At 28.6% G+C, this 11,325-nt stretch overlaps 1 protein-coding gene and 1 long non-coding RNA gene across 5 annotated transcripts; one reads left to right on the plus strand and one right to left on the minus strand.

Moving 5' to 3' along the window:
- Window positions 1–3,050: 3,050 nt before the first annotated feature.
- LOC111029883 lies at window positions 3,051–7,478 on the minus strand. Of its 4 annotated transcripts, XR_002604045.1 has the most exons (7): window positions 5,770–7,478; window positions 5,604–5,699; window positions 5,124–5,228; window positions 4,969–5,060; window positions 4,757–4,901; window positions 4,587–4,681; window positions 3,051–3,115 (listed from the first exon to the last, which is right to left on the minus strand). It is a non-coding gene; the product is annotated as an uncharacterized LOC111029883 (long non-coding RNA). The 4 variants fall into 4 exon arrangements; XR_002604047.1 differs by lacking the exon at window positions 5,124–5,228 and having other exon boundaries at window positions 5,774–7,478; XR_002604046.1 differs by lacking the exon at window positions 5,124–5,228 and having other exon boundaries at window positions 4,779–4,901.
- A 198-nt stretch (window positions 7,479–7,676) lies between these two features.
- Window positions 7,677–10,500, plus strand: LOC111029882 (putative RNA-binding protein 15). Its single transcript, XM_022309118.1, has 2 exons — window positions 7,677–7,954; window positions 8,065–10,500. The coding sequence occupies exon 2, from the start codon at window positions 8,105–8,107 to the stop codon at window positions 10,337–10,339; it is 2,235 nt and encodes a 744-aa protein (XP_022164810.1). The 5' UTR covers window positions 7,677–7,954; window positions 8,065–8,104; the 3' UTR covers window positions 10,340–10,500.
- The last annotated feature ends 825 nt before the right edge of the window (window positions 10,501–11,325 follow it).

Below are 11,325 nucleotides of genomic sequence, written 5' to 3' on the forward strand. Positions count from 1 at the left end.
TGTATTGGTTGTGTCAAAAAGCATGAAAAATTAATGCAAGACTCGTGATAAATTGTTACAATATTAGTTGAAAAATATTAAAAATACGCAGTTGTGATTTTTTTTTATAAGCATTTAAAGTTCAAACTTTGGCAAAATTTGTATGATTTTGTAGTTAAAAATATGTAAACTTTTATAGGTATGGATTAAAAATTTAAAACAAAATTTTATGTAAGTAGTTCATTTTGTAACCAACAACTCTAAAAATAAACATAAAGAGCTTTTTTTTAGTTATTTTATGTTCGAAATGTGGATAATGTAATTCATATATAACTAAGAATAATGATTTAAGTTATTTTGTAGTCATTTAAAAATATTATTATATTTTATACACACAATGACTTTTCAAATTAAATTGTTTTGGTAAAAATGAATTTAACATACTGTTGTACTATTGCTTAATAGTAAAATCAATTACTTAAATCACAATAACATCATCAAATATACTAAATTATTAAGCAATATTATACTCTGACAGATGGTCTTCGATCAGAATATTTTTCGGTATACAATGATTTTATTTTTATATCATTTAATTAAATTTAACACCATCTATCACAGTGATTCACTTTCAACCTACTGTACAGCAGAGCGACATTGATATTTTCTATAATCACTTATAGGGGTTATGAACATAAAAAAAAAAAAATAATAGATTTTGAACATGAATAGTTGAAAATGTATATCAACAACTCAAATGTTAGAGTAAAATGTTTGTTAAGTTAATATATTCAAATAAAATAACGTGTAGGTAACCAATTATAATATTATCAGTTATGGAATTGTTGTTTTTAGCAATTTAGATATAGATCTTCGCGAAGTTGTTTAAAAACTGTCCATTATATTAATCATACTTAGTACTAATTAAAATTTTAACACTAAGTAACAGATGATATAAGATCATGAAGATGATTATTATTTAGAGAAGGGCCCATATGATCAAAGGTTATAGAGCGTTCTCACATTTACACTACACTATAACTTTCTGAATACATTGTTATGAATATACTGAATATATTCTATATTTATACAATTGTAATATAGTTGATTTAAATTATACAAAAAAAATTTTATTGAATGTTCACAAAATCCATAATTGATAGAATATGTAAATGTTTTAGGTATTATAAACGATCATTGTGATGCTAAGGATCCTTAGGACCTTGCATTTGAATGCAAACACTTCAAATATCATGAATATCTTAAATAATAATTCAAAATGTTGGATATGTACCACTATCATGGGTCATAATAGACTATTGGACTTATCAATTGTCCATTTAGAGAGAAATACGCAGTGTTGGAGAGTAACTTAACTTAAGTTATAAGTTACTGTAACAAAATTAATTTTAAAGTCATTTGATGGTAATCTAATTACATTTTATTGTAAGTAATTTTTTATATAATTTAAGTTACCTTTTTTGTAGTTAAATTACTATAAGTTACTTGTTACTTTGGTTTAATACATTTTTAGAACTTATTGATAATGTGTGTCAATATTAATATATATCATACAATTACTATAATTTTTGAGTAAAATTAATTAAATAATGATATATTTGTTATAACATTGACTATTTATAAATCAGTCAAATGACTATAAAATGTTATTTTCAAATTGGAATTCTTTACTGTATTATTTAAAATAAATTTGAAAAATAAAGATTAATATGTAGCAAAATTAGTATCTGTTAATAATTTTATATTATTACTTGTCATTATTTAGTTTATGTGTATTGTCATATTGTTAACATGGTTATTAAGCTTCAGTGATATTTTTGAAGAATGAGCAACTTCTATTGTAATAGAGCTACTTTTTAAACTCATAATTACATTACTTAAAAGTAATGTAACTTGACCAAATAAAAAAGTAACTTAAGAATATTTAATAAGGAATGAGTAATGTAATTTAATTACCAAAAAAAAGTAACTCCAACAAACACTGGAAATATGGGTAAATACTAGATAGCCTTAATAATGAAAGTATTTTAAATAAATATGCTGAAAAACCTAGTAACTTTGTTATAAAATTAACTATGTAACAAACTTATAATTTACAAAATGTTCTGTTCAACGGAAAATTTTTGAGAACCAAACCTGATTAGAACCAAATTTAATCAATTCTATTTAACAAAATTAAAGGTGGGTAGGGAGCGATTTTTATTTTTGTTATCCATGAGACTTCATGATATGGAAGTTTTACTGTAACTATATCTATAAACTTATTAATATCAAAAAAATTTCAATTTTATAAATTAATATTTTATTTTATTTTTTAATTATATATAACGGGCGGTAGTACAGTAAAATTACAGGTAAAAAAAATATAAATTATAATAATTAGGACATACAAAATAAGATATTCATATTATAGCAAAAGCATAAACAAAACTATACATGCAATATAAAACAAAATATAGAAGTATAACAAAAAAAAATTAATAATACACAATTAAGATACACTGAGAAAGGTGGGATCCTTGTTACTCAGACGCATTATGCAGTCAATTGGTTTTAATAAACATGAATTGTAAAAAATAACCAAAAAAAGTAATAAAAAACCAAACCGTTTGTTTGTACCCAGTTCAAACTTAGGGTTGAAAAACTTTGTATTACTTCATGCTAAAAATAATTAATTTTTCTACGAATTCTCAACCATATACTATATTACTATAATATTGATTTAAATCTATATATTTATTTTATGAACAGAGATATAAAATATTATATATTAAGGTGGATATTAATATACAATAAATGAGTAGTGCGGGGACAAAGCCACTCACTGCTTTGTTTCCTCTAAAATTTGTCAGGTGCTTCTCTAATATTTTTGGGTGATTTGGGAGATAATGATAGATAAATAAATGACATGTATTATAATGAGACCATTGTAAAATTAATTAGCTATAAAATGTGGGAGTCTATCAATAGGACTTCACTATATATTTGAACATCAATAACATCATCGTTGATCATTCCTAACGTTCTGGTGCACTCCTCCATAGGTTGATTGCTGGGTCATACCATCTGTTTAACAATTTGGCAAAGTATCAGGCCAATTGAACATTGGAATAACCTGAAAGAATTAAATGAACAAAATAATTGTGAAGATAAATTAATTAAAATGGGATTATACTTTTTTTTTACCACCAAACTGTCAAGGCTTATACCAAATTAATAATACATTCAAATACCTGCGACAATAAATTAAAATATTACAATATGTACCTAATTACATAAGATCCGTGACGGATCCATATTTTTTTACTCAGACCTATTTATTTGTCATTCTGTGTACAGTTCATTTGTGTATGATTATTATAGGGTCTTATACTCACATAGTAGATAGAGAAGAAAAGAAATAATTGTTAAAATTTTGTGGTAATAAATTTAATTTAAAATGTTATAGTTTCAATATGTCGATACATTGTTATTCTAGTAGGTAGTATTAATATTAATTTACTGATAATTAGGGCCCGGATTTAAATGCACTTAAAACCATACAGAATACAGATATGCTCTAAAAAATAGCCAAAAATGCCCTTAAAAAATACAATTTACCACAAAAATGACCTTAAAAATGCCATATATTTTTTTTATACAAATTGTAATTTATACCTAAATGAGACATAATAATTATTTTATTAAAAAAAAACTGAAAATTTTAAATATTGACTGATATGATGTTGACATGCATGTTTTGGCCGTTTTAGGGGAAATATTATTCATTCTAAACATCTACAGTCAATAATAAATTAAGATAAGATAAAAACTAAATCGAAAAAAAAAATGACAATATGTATGGAAAAACCCGATAAACCTTCTTAAATACAAGAAAATAATTTATCTATAGATACTTTTTTGAATAGTCCAAGTTTTTTTTATCTATTTTGAACAAATATGCATTAAAAACCAACAAAATGACCCAATAATGCTAAAAATGCTCTAAAAAAGAAAAAACGTCGAAATATGCGAAAAAATGCAAATAAAATTTGTAGCTTTCAAACCCTCATTACATGGAACGAATTATGTACTTAGAAAGCATTGTATATGATCAACCAAAAAAATATGCACTTTGCATTGAAATCCGGGCCCTACTGATAATAATAGTTCTTTTTTTTTTCTATGGAGATTAATTATATTTAACATATTATTTGTTATTTGTCGCTATAGTTCATTGTTTTTTAGTGATTAATTGCATGAACTATAAAAATTACATACACCATTGTGGCTATGTAGTTGATAGAGATTGGATACTTTAAAAATGTGCATAAAGTCAATAGTTTTCTATAACTGTTTGACGTCTATATTCATCTATCAATAATTATTTTAATATGCAGATGCCAGATATAAAAAAAATAATCTGGCTTATCAACAATCTACACATGGGGTCCCTCCACTTATTCATTCTTTTTATTGAACAAGTGATTCCAATGCACTTTTTCCAAGCTGCTACTACACATAATATATGATTATTATTTATTAAATTTACATGTTAGGTGAGTTGATCTTCCATACAACAATTATCAATTTTAAAGTTAACTTACTTTTTCCTCAAATGAAACAGCAAGGTCAACAGAAGATAGGCTGAATAACTTTTGAACAAAATAAATAAATAAACTCAAAACCTTTAACTAATTATCTGAAAATAATTCATAATTTATTAATATATCTAGACCTAAAGAATTAGATCAACTATATAATATATTTATCATACCAAAAATGTTATTAATACATACATCAGAAATTGACAACAATTCTGTACAGCATTGTCAGTTGGCAAATACCAATACAGATTAATGGATCCAGTAAAAACTCAGTATATGCATTATTTACATAAACCAACTGTTATAGATTTGCAGCTGAAAACCAAACCTTGAGATGAAAGTGTAATTAAAAATGAGAGTACCTTAATATAGAATGTCTTACGTCTTACTGTTTGGTATGTACTTATAAAATTATAAGGGTTAGGCAAACATTCTTCTAAAAATAAGATGGATTCCAGCCCCCTCAATTCAGCACTGTATAAACATAAATAATAAGTAGTTAAAGTAATTAATTATGAGATTACATGGTATACATACTGTCAAGCATGTCATTTCAGTTTTTAAGTGTTGATGCTACAAAGTTATAAGGTAATTTGAAAATAATTTCCAGGCCACAATTTTCTTTAGGTAATTATGGAATACCTGTTGTAGTAGGCAGGATATGAAATTAAAAATATTAATGACAAGGATTGTTTGTTTTCTTATTATTTATTAATTTTAATATTACTTTTATTTGTATACTCAATTGTTGTTTTAGAGAAATATTTAAGAAGTAAAAAAAAATTCAAAATTATGAACTGATATTTGGGTTTTAAATAGATACATAACAGCTCATTTATTTTTTATTTTTATTGCTGAAATATTTTTCAAAAAAAAGTTGCAATGCAGATCCTTCAAAAAAAAAAATAATAACTTTTTGTATTGTGACATAATGAACACTATAAGTTAGGTGGTTTTAAATTGTTGATACAATTATTGAATTAAATGGAGAATAATTAATATTTTGTAATTACTTACTAATTAATCATAATTTCAAATCAGTGACGGATGCCGGTACTAATCGTGGATGATGGAATCTAAATATGGACCTGGCGATATAATTGATGCAGGTACCTATAAATTACAAATCTTTAAAATTATTCAGTACATTCCAATACACAATTTAAATTATAAAATAACTTACCTACTTATCTGACGTTGATTCTAAGTGCTCATGGACTTGCTAGTTCTGAGTAGTGAAGTAATATTGATCTAAAGTATATGCTATTGTGCATTGTGTCATCATTAAAGTATTCCAGGCAACTGGACGTGACCTACCACCTACTGGGATCATAGATAATAATTACCTATGATCGGGGTACTGAGGTATACATTATTACCTATCTCGGTGGATCAAGATCTCAGGTCATGTACTATAGATGTAGCCACCAACCTAATTCTTGATGCCATAATGAATACAATATGATCTTAGAGCTCAGACTGTTTGTGCGCATGCAAGACTCTAGCTTTTTCAGTCATTTTGGCACCAAATCTAATGCACAGCATATATGCGTATAGCTACATCAATAGTGCATGATCTAATATCAGGATCATGATTCAATTTAATCATAATCGAGGTGACCCAACAACAGATTATTACGAATGCGATATTACAAATTACAATAATATACCGTGCCCTTGTACACCACCGTATTATCAAAGGTAAACCAGATAGTGAACTTCTTAATCAAGTCATGTAATTTTCAAGAATGTAAGCAAATCAACACCTACTACAAAACAGTATTAATATTAATATATCACCACTAATAGTTAAAAAAAAGTCTCTATGAGAGCTTATATTACGATTTATTTAAATTTCACATGTACATCATCATATCAATATTAATATATTATTACGTCTTAGGAATGCGGCATTGATCCAAAATCGTGAAGTTAAGATGGATAATATGAATGATAAAACACTAGATAGCGTGAATTATCATTCCATTTCTTTATCTTATGGGGGGGAGGGGGGCACTTCTGTGTGAGTGAGAAACTTATTTCCCCTTGCCTATGCTCCCCTTTATGTTGACTACAAGTAATCAAGTCTTATGCAAAGTGTAGATAGACTATGCCGCATCCATATGTTTAACGTCTATGATAATTTGTTACATTTATGTTTACACCTTAAAATCACATTTATTACTTTCTACCCCCCCCCCCAACACAGTACCAACTAAATTTAATTGTATATCAGGAAGGATGCTGAAGTAGAAAATCGAAGAACTTTTACTACTCCGCAAGATGATGACAGATAAAAAAAAAAATAACAAATATCTTTGTAAGATCAGAACATTCTAACTCTAAAGCTAAAACTGTTTATAAATTATAATTATAATATTATAACGATCTATCAAGTGTTACCAAATGTGCTACGAATGAGAAAACAAAATTCGATACCATTGTGGAGAAGTAAAATTACCTAATGGGCAGTATTAGCTCTTCCAAAATCGGTGGTGAAAAAAGTGGGCACTGAGTTCACACGAATGTTGTCACTCGACAGTGCAATTAAATATAATGTAAAATACTGAAAATGGATCAAATCGAATAGTCGAATACGCTCTTGCACAGAAATGTTGTCACAAATGCTATATATCAAATGAAATCGCCGTGAAGTACGCTGTCGTAGTTCGACAATTGAGTACTCGTATTGTTTATTATTTATCGAACCAACATCTGCCTACAACGATCTATCGAACCGACAACAGCACAGACATAAAATGAAACTCCACTTCTCTCAATCTAATCAGTAGGTCTGCGGCCATCACATAATATGTATTAGACATTAAACAACGTAACACACAATATTGTGATTTACTGTAAATCACAGATATATCTTAAATCGTGGTTGTCATTTCATAGATATCAGATTTCGTCACCTGCGGTATCACACTATCACGTTATCGTTATCATTATCATGCCAAATCATCGTTACTATCGTTATTTTTTTTTCACTACGTAGGTGATATAAGCAACGAATGTATTTCGTGTACAACCGCAACTACCATCATATTAAAATACATTTTATACGGTAGTGGTAGTCTCGTCGGGTACACGAGTCACGACTCGCTATCGTTTGGCGTAACGTGCGCGTCGCATCGCGTCCGGTGGGTACACTATATTCCGCCGTTTATTATCATTTTTTTTTTTGAAATTTTTAGTAGTACTCCATATTTGGATTACTTCGAGTTTAAAACTATTTTTGTTCAAATCGTGTCCAAATAGTAATTCAATCGATTTTTAATCTTTTACCGCATTGTTGATCTGCAGTACCTGGACGGCGTGACATCGTCTGCTGTGTACTTGTGTTGGGTTTTAACATTTTACAAGTGAGCGCCCTTTAATATTTACGAAATTAAATTAAAATGCTTAATATGTTTTATCGTTAATTTAATAACGTTGTTTTGGTATATTATTATTAAATAATGAATATTTACAGGTATTTTTGGTTTTATTGTGCGTCCGTCAAAATATCTAGAATGCCAAAACATTTTAAACCTGAAAATATCACCGTGAAAATTGATAATAATACGAAACGCGCTACTTATGTTTATTCTTCTCCTCGTGTGTCACATGAAAAACGTCATACCAGTATTAAAAGGTATGATAGTAGTGCAGACGAGCAAGAGTTGTCTGAATATGTACGTCGTGGAGCTCGAACACCGCCAAGTCCTAGAGTGTCTAGGTTTTCAGAAATTGACGAATTTGACCGATCTAGGGATTTGGATCGCTCGTATCACACTTATAAAGTATTGTGTGTTAGTGCTCTACATCCTAAAGCAACTGACGAACAAGTCAAAGAAACTTTGTATCGAGAATACAGAAAATTTGGTGAATTTTCTGTTAAAATATCACATGAACTAGATGAAAGAATGGCTTATGTGTGTTTTAAAAACTCAGGAGATGCTAAAGATGCCATACAAAGTAAGCCTAAAATTAGTTTGTTTGATAAAATAGCTTTAGTTGCACCTGTTTATGAAAGCCGTAGTTCTAGAGATCATTATGAATCAAGAGCTAGACGTTCGCAATCCCGACACTTTTCTCCAGATGTTGAAAGGTACTATCCTGCTCCTATAGAAGTTCATAGACCACATCTAAGTGATAGGTTATACGAAAGGTTACCATATGGTGTTTTTCCCTCTATGCGTCCGCAACAAATCTTTCGACAAATAAATATGCCATCATTAAATCCACGTGAACTCATGATATCTCGACAACAGCTATTACATCGTATGCCTCCTACTCGTCCATTTCATCCATTGCATGGCCATGTGATACCAAGACATGTTGTGCGACCCCTTAAACCATACTCTTATCCTCGTATGATACAAGACAAAAAAGATAAATTTCCTAACTATTTACACCATATTCTACCTGAAGATGACCCATTAGCTACACGAACATTGTTTGCTGGAAATTTAGAACTTTCCATTTCGGATGAAGAACTTTACCATTTATTTAGTAAATATGGAGTTGTTGAGGATATTGATGTTAAACGACCGTTGCCAGGAACAGGAAATTCATATGCATTTGTTCGTTATCAAAATTTAGATATGGCTCATAGAGCCAAAGTCGAATTATCTGGTCAATATATAGGCAGATATCAATGTAAAATTGGCTATGGAAAATCTATTCCAACACTACGGATATGGGTTGGTGGTTTGGGTCCCTGGACAGCACTTTCTCAACTAATACAAGAATTTGATAGATTTGGTGCTATCAAAAAAATTGAGTTTACCAAAGGTGACACTTGTGCCTATATACATTATGAAAGTATTGATGCTGCAACTGCAGCTGTCAATGGAATGAGAGGAGTGCCTTTAGGAGGCTCAGAACATAAACTGAGAACAGATTTTGCTACAGAAGTCTGTAGCAGTCCTACATTAACTTATTCAACAAAGTCCAAGTCATCCCAAGGTGATGTTCCAGCAACTGCAAGAGATTTACAAGAACTAACAAGACAATTTGGTTGGCCAGATAATGAGTATCCTTTGTATAGTTCTAGAATTGATCGTAATGATCATACAGAATATAGTGAAGAAAGTAGAGGACTTGGTAATCATGAGAATAGTCTATCATTCAAGCAGCATTCTGTTTCTGATATTAGTTCTTCTGGATCATCACTTCACCAATTCATTGACAGTGATGTAGAATCTGAAGAAGCAGAAATACAATCTGTAAGTCCTTTGGATTCTGTTCGTACACTAGAGCATTTGGCTTGTAAATGTTCTGATTCATGGCAAGGCAGTCTTGTATTAAAAACCTCTCAGTTCCCTGCTAAATGCCATTTAATTTCCGGTGATGCAAATATCATACAGTCAATGATGAAAGATTTAGATGGTAAATCAATATTACGCATAACTCAACGATTGCGTTTAGATGAGTCAAAGTTGGAAGATGTTTCTAATCGTATAACGACTGCCGATAAGCATGCTATATTTTTGGCAATGCCTTATTCTACTCATTCCATTTACAACGATGACGCATTGATACAAATTAGACCGTTACGCAATTTAGTAACATATTTAAAGCAAAAAGAAGCTGCTGGGGTAATATCATTAATAAATAAAGATCCAGAACTAATTGGTGTATTATATGCATTTCCTCCATGTGAGTATTCAGCCAAATTATTGAAACAATTTGCAAAAAATTTAAGTAGTGAAGCATTAAATGATGATCATTTAGTTGTGGTAGTAGTTAATGGGGATCTTTAGTATTAAGAAATTATTTTTTTATTCAATTTTCAAGTACATTTGCCCACTAATAATGTATACAGGGCGTATCCGTATTTTATTTTTATCAATTTCATTTAATAATTGGTTACTATTAATTATTTTAAGTTTAATACAAGTTAATTACAATTTTATTATAAGTTTAATACAAGTCTATGACAAGTTTATTTTAATTTGAGTACAAATTTATTACAAGTTTTTTCCATTTTGTTATTTGTACCTATTTTGTTACTAGAATACCTACATTTTTTATTTATCACATTTTTTTTTTATTTCAATTTTGATGTTCTTAATTTGAAAGCATAAGTTCATAACAAAACATATAATTGTAGTTTATTAAAGCAGCTTGTGTAAATTCGAGTAATTACGTATACAACATGTGAAATGCGTAAAATAATTAAATATAATATTAAATTAAAACATCTGTAACAAGTTTAAAAATGTGTACTAAGGAGATTTTATATTTTTTATTACCATTTAAAATTATGTTTTATTTTGTTATTGATAAATGTTAAAATTTATAAAAATTTTAAATGTAGTTAAATTGTTTCTCTACTTTTAGAATACATTGTAAATTATCAAACAATCTGATACTTTGGATTGTTCAGTAATCTTTTTTTAATTGCTGTAACTATTTAAGACAAAATAAATACTTAAGTTATTAATCTGCCAATCTTGAGCTCTATAGCCATTTTATAATACAAAGTAATTTGCAATTTGACTGTTGTTCTTTAAAAAAAAACCTTAATTCATTTAATATAAATCAAGTATGACATATTTATGTTATTTTCGCTAATTTAAATTAATTATATAATTGTTTAAATATGAACCTTTGTTTTTTTTTTTTTAATTTTTATTGGTAGTCTTAATCTTGGAAGTTAAGTATATGCTGTTTCGGGTGTCTACAATTTTTGGTGCTCAGTGTTTAAGAGGATTTGGGGATTGTTTTCTTATGGTAATATATGTAA

Source organism: Myzus persicae, unplaced genomic scaffold (genome assembly GCF_001856785.1).
Source record: "Myzus persicae strain clone G006 unplaced genomic scaffold, MPER_G0061.0, whole genome shotgun sequence".
NCBI classification, from domain to species: domain Eukaryota; kingdom Metazoa; phylum Arthropoda; class Insecta; order Hemiptera; family Aphididae; genus Myzus; species Myzus persicae.

Bases quoted from the DNA above. Each gene is read 5' to 3' on its own strand.
- LOC111029882 (XM_022309118.1), top strand. From the start codon at position 8,105: ATGCCAAAACATTTTAAACCTGAAAATATCACCGTGAAAATTGATAAT.